This window comes from Cucurbita maxima, unplaced genomic scaffold (assembly GCF_002738345.1).
Source record: "Cucurbita maxima cultivar Rimu unplaced genomic scaffold, Cmax_1.0 Cma_Scf00001, whole genome shotgun sequence".
In the NCBI taxonomy this organism is placed as follows: Eukaryota; Viridiplantae; Streptophyta; class Magnoliopsida; order Cucurbitales; family Cucurbitaceae; genus Cucurbita; species Cucurbita maxima.
Window position 1 is genome coordinate 4869570 of NW_019272017.1, and position 17702 is coordinate 4887271.

The 17702-nt window shown below is 33.9% G+C and overlaps 5 protein-coding genes across 6 annotated transcripts in view; 2 read left to right on the top strand and 3 right to left on the bottom strand.

Annotated features, from left to right (window-relative positions):
* LOC111476616 (DNA polymerase I A, chloroplastic/mitochondrial-like) overlaps positions 1-17702 on the bottom strand; it is a 35408-nt gene that overhangs the window by 6596 nt on the left and 11110 nt on the right. Inside the window, exon 13 of one of the 2 annotated variants that reach the window (XR_002717135.1) lies at positions 4896-4909. The exons of the other annotated variant lie outside the window; for it this stretch is intronic. The gene's annotated coding sequence lies outside the window, so the exon portion shown is untranslated. Of the gene's footprint in view, positions 1-4895; positions 4910-17702 lie in introns of those variants that run through there. 2 annotated transcript variants of the gene reach the window in all.
* LOC111476638 (DEAD-box ATP-dependent RNA helicase 32) lies at positions 727-5466 on the top strand. Its single transcript, XM_023120407.1, has 8 exons — positions 727-1277; positions 1449-1724; positions 2279-2602; positions 2976-3167; positions 3249-3404; positions 3778-4178; positions 4386-4543; positions 4827-5466. Exons 1-8 carry the CDS (start codon positions 903-905, stop codon positions 5141-5143), a joined length of 2199 nt encoding a protein of 732 aa, XP_022976175.1. The 5' UTR covers positions 727-902; the 3' UTR covers positions 5144-5466.
* LOC111476701 (fatty acid desaturase 4, chloroplastic) lies at positions 7256-8629 on the top strand. The gene has a single exon (XM_023120488.1). The coding sequence runs from the start codon at positions 7557-7559 to the stop codon at positions 8511-8513; it is 957 nt and encodes a 318-aa protein (XP_022976256.1). The 5' UTR covers positions 7256-7556; the 3' UTR covers positions 8514-8629.
* LOC111476717 (vacuolar protein sorting-associated protein 22 homolog 1) lies at positions 8574-12290 on the bottom strand. Its single transcript, XM_023120509.1, has 7 exons — positions 12131-12290; positions 11840-11950; positions 11289-11424; positions 10511-10665; positions 9155-9262; positions 8985-9074; positions 8574-8903 (listed from the first exon to the last, which is right to left on the bottom strand). The coding sequence occupies exons 1-7, from the start codon at positions 12179-12181 to the stop codon at positions 8802-8804; spliced, it is 753 nt and encodes a 250-aa protein (XP_022976277.1). The 5' UTR covers positions 12182-12290; the 3' UTR covers positions 8574-8801.
* Positions 13013-15047, bottom strand: LOC111476737. Its single transcript, XM_023120535.1, has 2 exons — positions 14782-15047; positions 13013-13500 (listed from the first exon to the last, which is right to left on the bottom strand). The coding sequence occupies exons 1-2, from the start codon at positions 14933-14935 to the stop codon at positions 13217-13219; spliced, it is 438 nt and encodes a 145-aa protein (XP_022976303.1). The 5' UTR covers positions 14936-15047; the 3' UTR covers positions 13013-13216.

The following is a 17702-nucleotide window of genomic DNA, read 5'->3' on the forward strand; positions in this document are numbered from 1 at the left end:
CTCCAATGGTTTTTTTCCCCCCTTTTTGGACGCCGCCTACCCCTCATTTTTTTCCGTATTCCTCCAATTTTAATTCTTTTTCCTTTTTTAAAATAATTATTTTTTATTTATTTACTATCCTAATTTTCTTTTTCGAATTAAACCATTCAATTATTAATACTTTTTTCGAAATTAAATTACAAATTTTCACTCAATTTCCACCCTGGAATATCTACGTGGCTGAACCCAGATGGAAACCAGATTTTGTATGGCAAGGACCATTTTGCAAATTCCAACTTTTTAGGTCCTCTTTTGTAATTATTCCATTCTATTATTTTATCATTATTTTTCTAAAAATTCTCTACCTTATCATAGCCATTTTTTGCCTTCCTCTTGAGACCCCTTTCTCTATATTTAATTAAAAATACAAGAAATTTGCTACTAATTAGTAAAATGACAATTTTGCCCTCTTTCTCTTTTAGGGTAAAAACTGTTTTTATGATCGCCATCCATTAAATATTAAGAGAATTAATAAAATTTTAATGCTTTCCATAAAAAGACTATTACCAATAAAGACATTTTAAAATGTTTTTAAATTCTCGAGTTTTGATGTTATAGTAATAATGGTTTTGAAAAAGTTGGGAATATTTTTAAATTTTTTTAAGGGTATATCGGTAAAAATATTATTTTATGATGAAAGATATTTTTTAAAGCATTTTTATTATTGAAGCATAACTGTAAAAAAAGAAAAAAAGAACGCTAAACCCTAAACCCTAAACCCCACCTTCTTCCCAAACCGATTTTTGGCTGTATTTCTCCCACCCCCGTATTTGCCTCAGCCGCAGGCGCACCGCGACTGTTATTTTCCTCTCTTTCTATCTCCCTCTCTGCTGCAACTTCGTGCCAATCCCAGTTCCTTCGCAATGAAGCAGAAATTCAAATCCAAGAAGTCGTCTGGCAAGCAGAAGCGTCTATCCGAAATTGAAGAAATTAAGCTCTTGAATTCATGGATTCAATCCCAGAAACCCGACTCAGGCTCTAACCCGATGTCGCTTCCTCCACCTCCTGCGGGTGCTCCCCTTGGCCGCATCGACGCCGATACTTACTCTTGTTACGCCGGAGCTACTAAGTTTGATCAGTTGCCGATTTCGAACAAGACCAAGGATGGGTTGCGGAAAGCTGAATTCGTTGATATGACGGACATACAGAGGGCTTCACTGCCTCACGCCCTTTGTGGTCGAGATATTCTTGGTGCAGCCAAAACTGGTTCAGGAAAGACGCTAGCTTTTCTCATACCTGTAAGTTGATCGTGGATGGTTATATTGGATTAGAGGGCGGTTTATTTACAGGGAGTTTAGGATAATTTAGAAGCCTTTTTAACTTATTGTTGTTAAAAATTATAATGTGTGACGTCCCTTACCGCCAGCATGCATAATTGCTTAAACTGACCAATGGAATCCAATTTTCAGGTTCTTGAGAAGTTGTATAGAGAGAGATGGGGTCCTGAGGATGGAGTTGGGAGTATAATAATATCTCCCACAAGAGAATTAGGAGCTCAGCTTTTTGATGTTCTAAAAGCTGTTGGGAAATTTCATAATTTCAGTGCTGGCCTTTTAATTGGTGGTCGTAAAGATGTTAACACTGAGAAGGAGCATGTGAATGAGTTGAACATTCTTGTTTGCACTCCCGGTCGACTCCTTCAGCACATGGACGAGACTCCAAATTTTGATTGTTCACAGTTGCAGGTCATCATATTTAATTTCTCAATTTATTGATACCTTATTTTAACGATTAGGACGTAATTTTTGATGCCTGACTTAAAACGTCATTCTTGTCTACCTTTCCATTTCATAAAAGGTTATCTCTTTGCATTCCTAGACAGAAATTTGTTTGTTCTGATCTTTGTTTTAATCAACGCCCAGAATCTCTTTCATTTGTTGATGAGGGTTCTCTCTCTCACACATGCATACACCCAGGGAGGGTTATAAAAAATTAGGGGTCGAGTTGTAAAATACTTGCTTCCTTGGGATTTCCAATCTTGAATTTTTATTTTTATTTTTATTTTTGTCTTTCTCTCTATCTCACTCACTCTCTCTCTCTCTCACACACACAGGGAGTGATATAAAAGATTAGGGAGAGTTGAAAAATAATTAATTCCTATGAATTTCCAACCTTGATTTTTTTCTGTTTCTTTTTGTGTTGCTGCCTGCCTAATGTGCTTTCTACTGTTTGTTCTCAGTGATGGTTTGCATGTATATATAATTTGTTTCTGATTGTATGGTTCCTGGCTAGTGAGCAGGTTTTAGTCCTTGATGAAGCTGATCGTATTCTTGATGTCGGATTTAAGAAGACTTTAAATGCAATTATTTCACAGCTACCTAAGCACAGACAAACCTTTCTGTTCTCAGCAACTCAAACAAAGTCTGTTCAGGATCTTGCCAGACTCAGTTTGAAAGATCCTGAGTACCTTAGTGTTCATGAAGAATCTGTGACAGCTACCCCCAGTAGTTTACAACAAACTGCTTTGGTTGTTCCTCTCGAGCAAAAGCTAGACATGCTATGGAGCTTTATAAAGGCACATCTTAATTCTAAGATTCTTGTGTTTCTCTCAAGCTGCAAGCAGGTAACTGCTGGTGATACTTTTTGGTTACAAGTTGAACTTTTGATTGCACGAGATCTCATGTTAGACATCTTATTGTGGTTAGATTTTTTGCTGCATCTTTAGTTGATCAAACTCTATTCTTAGGTTGTCAATAGGTTTCCTGCATTTCTGCTGTTTGACTTGTTAAGCTTTCGAGATTAAAACTGTTTAGTCGACAACAATGTAAACATTAATTCATTTGATGCATCTTTGGAAATAGATCAGTATTCTTCAACAAGTACTCTGAAAACAAAGTAAACAAGAAAGAATCTTATAAAAAAAATAATAATGTCATATCTTTATGTACTATTCATTGTTGCTCCGATAATTGATATTTCTCACCATCGTTTTACAGGTGAAATTTGTTTTTGAAACTTTCAAAAAGCTGCGTCCTGGAATCCCATTGAAGTGCCTCCATGGAAGGATGAAGCAGGACAAAAGGATGGGGATATATTCTGAGTTCTGTGAGAAGCGGTCAGTCCTCTTCTCAACAGATGTAGCCTCTAGAGGTCTTGATTTTAATAAGGCTGTTGACTGGGTTGTACAGGTAAACTACTTAAAAGAAATGATCATGATTAATCTTCACTGGTGCTGGTGTATGATTCCAATCTTGTTCTTGTTTGTGAAGGTTGATTGCCCAGAAGATGTGGCTTCTTACATACATAGAGTTGGCCGCACTGCTCGGTACCATTCAGGTGGGAGATCAGTTTTATTTCTTATGCCCTCGGAGATGAAAATGCTTGAACAATTAGAATCTGCTAAAGTACCTATTCAGCTTATCAAGGTACATATGCTCTCTTTCTTTCTCACCTCCTATTCTCTGAAATTTTGCGTCAGTAATATTATGGAGCATTTATGGCATATAAGTTTTTGTTAACATTATTCAAGCTTATGGTAGGAGAGATAATTATGTTATTTTGTTCTGGGGTGCTTATGAAAAATATGAAAAAGATTAGTTATATAAAAGATAAAAGATAATCTGGGGTGGTATGGAGTGGGGTGGTTGAGAACTAGCATGTTCTTTTTATGATGATAATGAATGATGTTCTTTTTTACGTTGTAAGAAATGTGTGTCTAGTATAATGAACCGATGGAAGTGCTTATATCATAAATTAACTACGTTCTTACTGTACCATCATATCTACTTCCTTTTGTAGGCAAATACAAAAAGACTTCAACCAGTTTCTGGTTTGCTGTCAGCTTTGTTAGTCAAGTATCCCAATTTTCAGCAACTCGCTCAAAGGGCCTTTATCACATATCTTCGATCAATTCATATCCAGAAGGATAAGGAAATCTTTGATGTTATGAAACTATCAATTGACGATTTTTCAGCTTCAATGGGGCTGCCAATGACCCCAAGAATCCGTTTCATTGATCAGAAAAAGAGGTCACAGAAGATGTCGGCTAACACTACCACTTATCTTGCGTTGGAATCGTCTGATAATGAGAATGCTTTAAATCCATCCGGTGAAGAATTGGAGTATGGCGACTTTAAAGAAAGCAACCAAGGACTTCTTCCTCCTACTGATATCCCTACTAGTGAAGTTGAAGATGCTGTGTGAGTTTTTTGTTTTATATTTTTTCTATTAATTTAAATACAGAGGTTGGTCATGATCTTGCTAATTGATCATAGTTGGGGTAAATGTTAAAAATTACGATTTAGGAACTTTGTTAATTGATCATGCTAATTGATCATGCTAATTGATTATATTTTTTCTATTTTCTTTAGTTTTCTTGCATTCTAAGATTTAGGAACTTTGTTTAGGCCACGTACTCGGATTTTGAAGAAAAAGAAGTTGAAGATCAATGTCCATAGACCATTAGGGACGAGAGTCAGTTTTGATGACGAGGGCAACCCACTTGCCCCTCTTGCTAGGCTAGCTGACATCAAAAGTAGCAATGAGACATTTGTAGTCGACAAAGGTATGCCTTCTTTTTTTGTGATTACAATTATTTCTTTTTCTTTTGAGGCTCCTTCGTTTCATGATGGGTGGTGCTTTCTTTTGTATGGATTCTTGACCCATCAATTTTCTCAAGGAAAGCTTGTAAAATAAAAAAAAGGAAAATAAATCTTTTGGTGTAGAATTAATTTTTGTTACACTATACATAGTAAACAACACAAAGTGAAGATATCTAACTTTGAACCTGCCCTACTGCTTGTCTTTAAGCGTTAGTATTCCTATTTATTATTTGGTTCATGTGTCAGATCTAAAAAATGAGTTTTACAAAAAGAGGAGGGAAGAGTTGAAACAAGCTGACAAGGAAGACAAACTTCTCAATCATAATCGCCTTAAGGAGAAGCGGAAAGAGAAGATGAATAAGATGAAGAAGAGGGCTGCCAAAGAAATTGAGGATGACGATGACGTATCTGCGTCTGAAGAAGACAGACCTCAGAAAAGGTCCAAGAAATTTGTCGACTGTGATAGCGACATTGACAATAAAGCGGACTTAAATACAGAGTCGATTACAGTGGCAGAACAAGAGGAGTTGGCTCTCAAATTACTAAGTACTCTGCGCCCATGATTTACAACCAGGTATTCATGTTGAAATGAAATATTTTTGACACAAATGAAATTAAGGGTAGGTTCTTAGCATCATGAAGAACACATAATAGAAGGAGATGCAAAGTAATTAGTTTTAGACATTCCATTTCGAGTTCACATGTCTTTATTTTGCATCTTTAGGGAGGGAGTAAATTGTGTTTAAACGTTGAGTTGTAGATGTAGACGTTTGGTTTGTGATTCTGAATGAGCTGAGAAATGGGAGGAGGGTTCCATATATTATTATTATTATTATGTTAATAAAAAAAATTGATTCTAAATTAATTTATGTGGTTTCTTGCCTTTTATTTTGTGGGTATGGGCAGGTATTGTAACACTGGACTTTGGGGGAACATATATATTATAGCAATTGATTTTGGTTTGATTTAATATACTATGCTTATGAACCCTTAGTTTTGATGATGATGTTTTAACATTCCTAAACTCATCATGGATATTGTTAAAATAGAAAAGAAAGGAAAAAATATATGGAATTAGTAGTTTTTCATAATTGAAGGTTTTTTTTTTTATAATAATAATAATTTTATTTTACAGAACACACATGGGTTAAATAAAATTGTATCAAAACCCAAATATGATTCTGCTACACTTGGTTTTCAACCATTTGATTCCTTTCTTTATGGAACTCTTTACCTTCCCTTCAACAGTATAGAATCTGTACTTGGCAACACGCCGCCGTCTCTTTATTTTCGGGTTCTTCCACCACGCCCTAGTTGAACGTTTTGATGATTCCGATGTCTTGATTATATGTCGTTTCACAAATGATGAGCTGATGATAACTCGCTTTTGTGACTGGTTTAATTTCATATTATTATCGCTTAGTTTATTTTCGTCCATGGGTTCAAGGCTCCAATCAGTACTGTTGTGTGGATGGCGGTGAATGCCTTCCTGGGTCGTCATCTTCTCTCTATTATGATGGGTGATGAAAGGGATCATCGATAAGTATATATATATATATACAAGTTTTGTTGTTGGGTTTGCTAATTAGGACAAAAATTGAAAGGTTGTCAAAACTTGATGTGGTGGGAATGTTGTTCAGAGTTCGTTTGAGCTGCCAACACATCACATGAAACCAAACTGATCAAAACATCTTAATCCCTAAAATTATCTAAATTCTGTACCGAGAACGAACACTTTTTTAAAATCAAGGTCACTAAAGATCAAAAGATTTTGAGATATAAAAACTTTAAAGACATTTTTTTTTCTTTTTTGAAGATCTAATGACATTTTAAGATGAGTTAAAGGTATATGAAAGATACAATATTTTAAAACTTCAATCAATCCTTCAAGTTGATCGTCAAACCAAGTGCTCATCCAACGGGATCAACAAGTGAAGGATTGATCTAAGCAAATTAATAAATCGTGAATCTGGGATGCATCACTATCCATACCAATCTAGGTCACATGATTGGTATGAAATCGTGTAGTTACCCATCTAGGCAACAAAATCATTTGTGACAACTCATTATTCGACATGAGGCATCCCACCAACCTAGGCGAGACATCCCACTAATTAAGATAAGAATTGTGAGATCATAGTGTACCGAAAATATAGAGAGGTTTTCAAGTGACTTCTTAAGGCACAGATAGGCTAGGCTCGATTCATTTCTTGTCGTGGTACCTAGCTAAAAGAGCATTGTGTTGGTTCTAGTTATGTTGTATTATTAAATAAATCTAACTTGTTAGGTCTAGTCTTAGATCAAGGGCATAAATCCTAAGTTCATGAATCCAACTCTAAGGAGTTTAACTCGAGTAATAAGTGCGCAATAGAACAACACAAATATTTATGTACATATGTATATCTCATAAAAAATTTACGTAATCCATACTCCTAAGATCATAATTTAGAGTATCATAAGCATTAATCAAATTTACTTTTTTTTATTTTAACTTTTTCAAATCATAATTTGAACAACCCGTTAATAAGTATCTCGAAATATAATGGTAACTTCATATTTAAAAGTTATGGATAAAATTTTACGATAAAAATTAAAATTATAGTTTAAAATGAAGACTAAAATGAGTCAAACTTAAAAGACTCACTTTTATTTATTTATTTTTTCCTTCCTAAAATTGTTTGGCACAGAATTCCAAACCGCCCAAAAGGAGTAAATCTCAACCTCTGCGTCTCTATCTTCAACCAAAGAATGGGTTCAGAAATTTGTGGTTTCAAAACCTGGAACTTGCGTATTGCTTAAACGGCATAAACTGTTCCACGTAGTCTAAAAAGCTTTCCACAAACAAAACCATTGATCCTATGTGCATTCCTCTTCGCCACTAATTCAACTCAACAGACTTCACAATCTTTTGGCATTCTTCATTCCTCTGTATTGCTTTCTTCTTCTTCTTCTTCTTCTTCTTCTTCCTCCTTTCCAATGTCGATCTTAGTTCAAAACAAGTTCCTATTGAGCTCCAAAACACATGTTAGCCTGTGGAGCCCTGCGGTTCCACGCAAATTTGTCTGCTGCATAGCCAATACCACAGTCAATGTTGCTGCTGCTACCACCGCCGCCGCCAAACCCAAGCACGGTGATGGCCAACTAGTCATTGAACGAGAGCCTTTATCTCCTACTACACCTGTATTGCCCAATTCCTCCACCTATTATTCTGTTCTTAATGATCCGAGTTTACAATCGACCTGGAGTCATCGTGTGTGGGTGACAAGTGGGTGCACCATAGTGCTAATCTCTTTAGCAAAATCAATAGCAGGTGCAGCCAGTTCACATACCTGGCTTGAGCCTGCTTTAGCAGCATTGGTAGGCTACATTTTAGCTGACCTTGGATCTGGGGTTTACCATTGGGGCATCGATAACTATGGCGACGCCTCAACTCCAATTTTTGGCACCCAAATAGAAGCATTCCAAGGCCATCATAAGCGGCCATGGACAATCACAAAGCGTCAATTTGCCAACAATCTGTATGCTTTGGCACGAGCTGTGACTTTCACTGTACTTCCTATAACCCTTGCAGTTAATGACCCTATTCTACATGGTTTCGTTGCCGTATGCTCAGGCTGTATAATGTTCAGCCAACAGTTCCATGCATGGGCTCACGACAAAAAGAGTCAACTACCACCACTCGTAGTAGCAATGCAAGATGCTGGCTTGCTAGTGTCGCGATTGCAGCATTCTGCACATCATCGTCCACCCTATAACAACAACTACTGCATAGTAAGCGGAATTTGGAATAAGCTTTTAGATGAAACAAAGGTTTTTGAGGCGTTGGAGATGATCCTGTTCTTCAAGCTTGGGGTGAGACCAAGATCTTGGACCGAGCCTCATTCTGAATGGACAGAAGAGACTGAGATTATAGAACAAACTACAGCGTATTAACCGTGTTCTTCTTTCGATCATAATATGTTTTTCCTTGCAGAATGGAAGGACACAAAATTGTTTATTTGGAATATCTTCACATGTAAACTATATATAATGATTTGTTCTTTGCAGAAGTGCTTTTTCTTTATGCATTGTCCATCCAAATTCAACTAAAACAAATAAATAAAACATAGGGGGAAATGAAAAACAACAATACTTCTGACACAAAATGAAAATAATACATTTGCTTTGTGACATTCTATCGTACCACATACCATAGTTCTTGTTTTGTCCAAAATTATGATGTCAGGCATCAGTGCCGAGTAAAGATGAAATAGGAGAAACACAAGGAAACCAATAACGACGTCTACCATCACGATGGCCATCATCAATCATTGCAAGACCTTCCTGGAAAATTGCAAAACTCTTTTACAAATGCAATGTCTAATAGTGCTAGATAAAAGAAAAGAAAAGTGAGCTAAAACTTACATCCAGGAGAGTATCGAGGGCATCAACTGCACGACCAGAAGTCCAAGAAAGTTGTCTCTCTACCTCCTCCACAGTTACATAGCCTTGAGCCTGAGAGAACAGTTGTGGTATTGGGATTATTCTCTTTGTAACACAAATATATTGCAGTAAGGGCGGAATGGGAAAGTAACCTGGGCAAGCTCAAGAATTTCATTGTGATCTTTGTTCAACTCGGTTGGAACTGACCGGACAAGTTTTTTCTTGCCAACAGTAATTACCTCAAAACCACTTCCTAATATCTGGAGTAAATTATCAGAATGCTAGTGTAAGAACTCCAGGATGGCACTTCGTAAATTAACAAGATATATACTCCATTCAAAATAAAATATTTTACATTAAATAACAAACAATAACAAAAGTGCCCCAAGGAAAACATTAGTTAAGCACATAAATATTTGTACCACAAAAAGCACATAAACTATTCTGGTACGATCTCCCCTAGCAACATAACATAAAGGTAAGATTTAGATTGGAATCAACCTACCCAAGAGGAGAAAATTTTCCTGTGAGAATAACTACTTTCATCTCGGTCATCCCAAAAATGAAGAAAACTTTATCCCGCCAAAAAAGAAAGTACTGTTGTCCACATTGATTTTGATGCATTGAGTTTATTCATATATTGAGGAATAAATCACGGAACTTGTAGAAACTATTTGAATATTGAATGAAATTTATATATATCTTTCTAAATGTAAAAATACGTTTAAAGTACTTGTGTATATGAATGTAAATGAATAATGGGTATCTTGCTTATTATATACAATCTAAATATCAATATTACTATTACCAATTTTAAACTAAGAAAATTAATTAGAGGTACGATTATATATATAAAGGTAAAAATCAATTTATGTCCCTAAACATTAGGGTTGTATTAATCAAAATTGTAAACTAATAATTGTATCAATTTAAACCCAACACGCTCATAAATGAATATTTAGACTCTTCATTCGTGATTTATAGCTATTTCACTCAATTCCATTTACAACTAGCTAAAAGCATTTAAATAAAATTATTCATCTCCCAAAAGTCTTACCAAAGTAACAAGAAAAATTATCACAAAGTTCTCCTAAATAAGAAGAGAAAAATAGAAGAAGATAATAAAATGAAAAATTGTTCATATTAAAAAAAAAAAAAATCCTACTATCTATTTGTGTCTAGCATCTCTCTAATTTATGTTAATTTCTACATGTACGGAAGTCTTATGCATGTGTGAAAGCTATCCATCAACAATTTTAAAATGAAATTTTTATGGAGGCACAAAATTGATTCACTAATGAAAGTTTACTGTTTTAATTAATACAGTTATTAGCTTGGGGTTTTGAGTAATATACCCTCCAAATTTAGAGGTATAAATTAAATTTTTTTCCCTAAATATAAAGAGCGAAATAAACCATATAAATTAACTTTCAATGTAAATCTTAAAATTAAGATTCTTTTACACAATAATGATGGATATTCACAGACACGAGGGAAAATGTCAATACCTTCAGTTTACTTATAGCTCGCAGGCAGTCATCCTCAGAAACAGCTTCACGATCACTTTTTCTTCTCTGCCGAAGCAAGGTACAAAGTTCTTGTAAGCTAATCAAGCCTCCATTGTGGGGTCTTGTAGACAAGCAAATGTCAACAATTTGCACTCCTGTCTAGCAAAATAGTTTAATTACATTTAGCAAACACATCCAGAAAGAAGAGTGAGGTATACTAGAACAATTACGCATAATAATAATTTATTCTTTGTCAACTGTTAATATCTTTAATCAATAAGCAAAGAAAACACATTCTGAATTTCATATGAGAAATTTAAAATTCATTACTGGGCTGAAATACCATTGTTTTTACTTCACACTTCTAGAGTGCGGGAAGTTCTCCTTCCAAGTTCTAGGTCAGAATAAGAATAAAGAGGCTACTATATATATATATAAAGAAGCAACTAAGCCATTTCCCCTGGTTTGTCAACTCGAGAAGAAATCCAAATGAAAATTCCTTGACCTAGACACAGAGGACTAGCATAACATGTCAACTCAGACATAACCATGAACCGGAAACCAAAATGCTATAAGAATTTTACATGCCATCAACCCTTTAAGCAAAAGAAATATCTTCTAAAGTTCGAGAAGAAACATCGAGCAAACAATATAAGATAACAATAAATCAATAGAATACACCTATCAAGAAGCGAGAGACACATCAACCCCTCCTTTGACATGATAAATCACAAAACTTTCTTTTACTTCAATCTGATAAGATCAAATGCATACCTACCAATCTCGTAATAGAAATCACCAATGCCTAATAGCTCTGCCCAAAACCCCTTGTTTGAGGCCAAGGGATCTACTCCAACTTTAGCACACATTTCATGAAACTGTGATCTGAAAGCCGGGTTCTTGCTGATATCTTTCTGCACAAATCAAATTAGTGACTTGAAGTTCAATTTTATTAAGGAGGAGAGAAACTGACACTACTTTGCCAGGGCCAAAAAGGAGAGAACCATGAAACAACACAAGAAGCAATCGAGCAGCATTCACTAGTTTTTGGTTCAGGAATAATTTGGAAGCAAGAATAAGCCGCCATTACAAAGTCGAAAGAGTAGTACAATAATTTCCCACTCCAACGTGAACAAAGGAAGCATTAATCCAAGTGAAAGCATTCAGCAACAGCCTTAAATTCGTAATCACTTTAATATTGAGAAACAAAATTTCAAATTAAATAAAGTATATCTCAAATCTTAAGTCAGAAATTCCAGCAGATAGCTTCATTCATCTTATAAATTTGATAGCAAAATACTGGAGAGGAGTTGTGGGAGGAATAAAGACCTTATGTTTGCGCGCGAAATCCTCTAACTGAGATCGAAAGGTGGAGAGCTGCTCCTTCATCATATCGGTTCTGAGCTTCGCTACATTTTCACCCAGCTGACGGTATTGGTCCTAGAAATAAATATTATCATCACCGGTTAATCAATGGAAAACACAATCAAAAAATATGAAAATAACGTCAAAATAAATGGAGACGAACAATAAACCCATAGAAATCCAAATATTTAAGCAAATAAATTCAAAAAATTCATAAATTTTGGAGGAAAAGACATAGATTGAGCAGAAAAGAACCCTCGCTGCCGCAGCCGTCTGCAGGCCTCCAATGCCAGGTCTTCTCCTCATTTTCACTTCGATTTCTTTGTGTTTCTCCGATCCAATGCCTCGATATTGGACTCAATCGGGTTCTTCAACGAGGTTGAGAACCAGAAATTGTCAAATTTTATTTTGGGGACGAGAAACTAAAAAAAAAAAAAAAAAAAAATATATATATATATATATATAATATTGTATTCTTTTTTATATTTTCATTTATCCATTTGGGAGATGCATTTTTTAAACTGTTTTCTAATCCAGTAATGAAAATCGTAGAAATTATGAAAACTATATTCTCCTTATACAATACAAAGATTTCTAATTCCAAAATTTTCAGAGAAAAATATATTAAAAAAATACCCAATTTAATAAATATAATATTTTATGTTCTTAATTTAATTTATTTTGGTTCAATTAAAATGTGTAACTATATAAAATTTATAAATAAAAAAAAAATTAATTAATTAATTAATAATAATGTATATTGGCTATTTTATTTCGATGGATTGGTTTCAAATTAAATGGCAAATCCATTTTGTACCATACACTATTTTCTTTTTAAAACACCTCTTTCATATCATAATTCAAATTGACTTTAAGAATGGCGACTATTTCCATAAACTAACATATATTCTTTCATAATGTTTTGTACTCATTCATGTGCTTCTTAAAAAAAATTCTTAGGTCACTGAATATTTAGAATCAGCAAAGAGAATTATACACCTTGTTAGTATTTAAGTCTTTTTTAAGTGTTATATCCTAAACGAACACTCTCATTCGCATGTTGTCCTCTCCTTTATTCAGATATCACACAAAACATCAAACAATTTGGATAGAATATGGTAAGAAACAAACATCCTATCATATTTCGATATTGAAATGAATTGGTATAGAGACTTCAAACCAGAATTGGTTTATCACAAAGTTGAATTTACTTATATTAGCTACTTCACAAAGGCTTACTTATACCAAAACCAGGATATAGCAGATGCAACTTTTCACAAGAAAACTACGTTCTGGAACTTCAACCTCACAACCTTATTGCTGATACATTTAAGAAATTTGTCAAATGCAGTATGTTGGCACGCTGCTCGGTCGATAGACGAAAGGCCTGACAGTATGAGAGTGACCAGATGGATGCTTGTAACTGAATTTCACTCCCGAGCTATTGGCACCCAGTTGGGTGCAGTGTTCATGGAAACTGCTGATCGGCCGAGCAAGACATGCATCCCATCGGTCACTCTCCGACATCGTCTCTGCAACAGTGTAGATACCTTTGGAGTTTGTAAATGCCTGGTAGTTTAGAACTTCTCCTGATCTTGTTATGCACAGAACAGCTACTTCAGCACCTGAAAATGACACGAGAATAAGAACCACAGTATTTATATCTCAACTAAACTATCCAAAATGCAACAATGGCAAGAAGAAGAAGAAGATGATGATGAAGATTCATTTCATTTTGTTCCCAAAAAGATTCCAACACTCAAATTCAACATTTTCTCTGTGGTAATAATATTCAGTTTCGTCGACACGGTTAGTGCGAAACAAGACAATGAATCGTATGCTCTATTCATTCTTAGTTCTTATCGTATAAACATAACATAGATTCAAATTTCGAGGTTAAAAAACAACTCAGCCATCAGTATCACAAGATGGGAGTTGATTGTTGCAATAGCTAGAACAAACAAAGAAATCGTCACTGAGCATTATCCATCAGAAGGCAATAACGTTCACTTCAATTATCCAACCCAAATGTTCGAATTAAAAGAAGGAATCAAGTTACAAACACAATAAACAGGCGACGAACTCTTTCCTACAAAATGTAACATAAACGACCTCATTAATTTATTATCTCATAGTTGTGACCAAATTTATCAAGGTTTTATGAAACATTACTTTGATCTTTCACAAATTCTGAAGAGATTCATCTCTATCAAAAAAGCACACCATTTCTAAGCATTTCCAAAACTAATAAAAAAGAAGGGGCAAGAACTACCAAATTAGCAAAATGGGAAATCCCATGAAAGGCAGTAACCATGTGTAATTCATGGCAATCAATCCAGTGGTTGAGACCAGTGGTACTAGCAGAGGGATCAAGCCTAGGTTGAGACCGTGGTATGGTTCAGTATTTCTTTTAGACATGACATATGTATGCATTGGCTACCAATAAGAAACCCTAGGTTAATTTTCCATCATTGTAGATTCTTTTCATCTGGCAGAGGTTTTCTGTAAAGAGTTTTCTAGGTAAAATCACATATATTTTATTCATTATTTTCCTATATTATTGCTTGCAGAGAATTCAGCATCTTTCATTCAGCCAATTTATATACAAAAACATCAAAAATGAAGGCCAACTCATTCATTACATAAACAGTTTTACTTGATTTCATTGGAAAGCTAAGTTAAACCATTCACAATGCACATAATTCTCCCTTAATTTCTTAGCAGTACTTGTATCAGCAGAATCCAGTTAATTGATGGCCAAAAGCAACAATATCAAATGAAATCACCCGAAAATGGCCGACCCACTAAGAACAAAAACCAAAAACAGGAAAATCTAGTCGACGATTCCTCTCCCAGAAACGAAATCTCAGAAGAGAAACAGGAAAGCTTGAAAGGAGGAGACAAACCTTGAAGAACATGGTCTTCTGGGCCAATGGAAGAATCGCTACAGACATCGCAGATAACTCGGCCATGGATTTCCCCGGTCCAGGCTCTCGAACCCGAGACGAAGATGGTGAGAATAATCATGCCCATCAATAGCTTCTTCCTCTGCGATTCCATGGACCTGGCTAGGGGGCTTCAATGTCTTCTTCAGCTCCAAATTTTGATCTGTCTGCACTGATCAGGAGAAATGTGTCGGTAGCAGCATTTACAAATTAGAGTGTTTCTAGGAATATATGGGTTTGATTTCCTAAAGCTTCAAAATTACCATTTCGAATTTAAAAATTACATTTAAAAAATCTAAATTACTTATTATTATTATTATTCAATTTTCTTTTTAATAAAAGTAAAATTTTCGTTCATAAAATATATATATTTTTTCAAACATTTACTCAATTTCAATATATACTTTTAAAAATTACATTCTAAAAAATTAAAATTCATTTTTAAAAATTATTAAATAATAAATAATTTCCAAATATTATAAAATAAATATACATTAACAAAAATATAATTTTAAAATTACAATAAATTTGGACGATCTAATTTGAGATAAATTTATAAATGAAGATAAGGTTTTCATTTATCTAACCGGCCCAATAGTAATTGGATCGGGATTCTTCAGTTTTATGAACCCCAGTTCCCGCTCTTTATCTTATAAATTGATGTAGCTTCTTTACCTTGAAAATATTTTCGCCAGAGAACTAATCCTTCCTTTTTACCCTAATTCCACCATCATCACCGCCGCCGGTTCTTCGTTCAGGAAGATGTCTTCGGTGAACCAAGAATTTCCTCCAAAATGCAAGGCCATTGAATCTGAGAGTCTAACGGGGAATGAGAAGAGTTTTCGATATTTAGTGGAAGTAACATCGGTGGAACTGGAACATCGGATTAGTCGATTGGAGCGTCTGTTTGCTGAGCGTGAGCGATTACGAGCAGCGAGATATTGCGACGCGTCTCATCAAGAGCAAAATCAATTCGCGGAAGAAAGCTGTTCCAGTTGTTGAGGTTTTCCTCTGCTTTAATTCACTTTTCTTTTTTCTATTCGATCACTCTTATTTTTTCTATTGAATGCATTGTTTGTTGTTCAAGTTAGTTAATATCTGTAATTAGGTTCTTTTTCTTCTATTTGTATATGATGGAATTATTCAATGAACTCATTGAGTTTAGTTAATGTGAATTCGAAACTCGTTTCCTTTGATTGATTTGTGTGGATGAATTGATTCTGCACAATGTTTCATAACTTCCTCAGTTCGCATATAATCGCATATAATCTGTTGAGTTACTCCCGTGGAGATCTAGCTTTTACTGCTACCTATGATGTCCGTGTATTTTCAGTTTCCTTAACAAGTTCTTTAAATAAAATTAAATGAAAAGAATATTAGGAGAATATAATGCTTGCGAATTTAGTTAGTTTTTTTTTTTTCCCCTTATTAATTCAAATTATTCAAATAATTTTAATCAATCAAATTTTGATTTAATTATGCTTTAAATTTTAGGTTTTTTTTTTATTAATAATAAATTTAATTTTGCATACTAAGAAAGTTGAATCTTCATTTATAATGTTTATAACGGAGATTGAAAATTCAATGTAATGAAAATTCTTAAAAATTCAATGTAATGTTTATAACGGAGAATGTGAATAATGAATGTGATTGAAAATTCAATTTTTATTAGGATACAAGCATAACTCCTAAAAATAGTGAAAAATAGTGAAAAATATACTAAATATATTATTAATCCAATTAATTTTGAAAAATAAAATACATCAAATACACTCTTAATTAAATTAATTTTGAAAATGGGATAAAATAACTAAACTATCTTATATCAAATATACTATTAATTAGATCCTTCATCACCTATTTATAACTCCTAAAAATAATAGAAAATATTCTACTAACTAAATATAGATACAAATACTAACTAAATAGAGATATAAGTTACAAGTCACTCTTAAAAATAATAGAAAATATTCTACTTTCTAAATATAGAAAATATTCTACTAACTAAATATGAAAATAAAATAGAATATAGAAAATATTCTACCAACTAAATATGAAAATAAAATAAAATATATTAAATATACTAGGTAGAAAAAATCCTAATTCTATAAAATATATTCCAACAAATATGGGTGTATATGATCACATACAAATATTCCAAATTCAAATATATAATTTTTAATTTAATATTTTTATGTCATAAATATTTTGTATCAATTTAATATTTAATAGCTAAATTTAAATGTAGTTTAAAATGAGGCAAGTGGACTGAACGAGGAGAGAGCTATAGTTGGTAGTTGTTGATAATAGTAAGAGACATAGTTGTTGATAATAGTAAGAGACAAAGTGCATCGCCCCATCCTCTTATGTCGTATTTGTTCGATAATAGTAAGAGATAAGTCTCAATTAAGTTCAAGTCCAAGATGTCTATTTATGAAGCACGACCTACGGAATGATTGACGAGACTTAGGAAGGCAACTTGATTGGGAGTGGATATTTCACTTTACCAACAAGCATGAGAGTGATGCACTTTGTCTTTCTTCTAAAAATTGCCCTCTCTCAATTCGATGTTGGTCCAGTCTACTATGCACCTCAGCTTACTCTAGTCTGAACCTTTTGCTCTTCTAATATAAACTCAAACTCAAAGGCTTCACAATGAGCTACTCTCTTATGACAGGAAAAATAAAAAAATAAATAATAAAAAAATAACAAAACATAAATAAAATAGTTATGGTTTTTTTTAATCTTTTAAAATTCTCAATTTTACCCTCAATTTGTTAAAAATTCTCGGCTAGAACCTTCCATACAAATATTTATTAAATTTTATTTATTATATTAACGTATAATTTATATTTTATACCAACTTATGCGGCAAGCCAAAA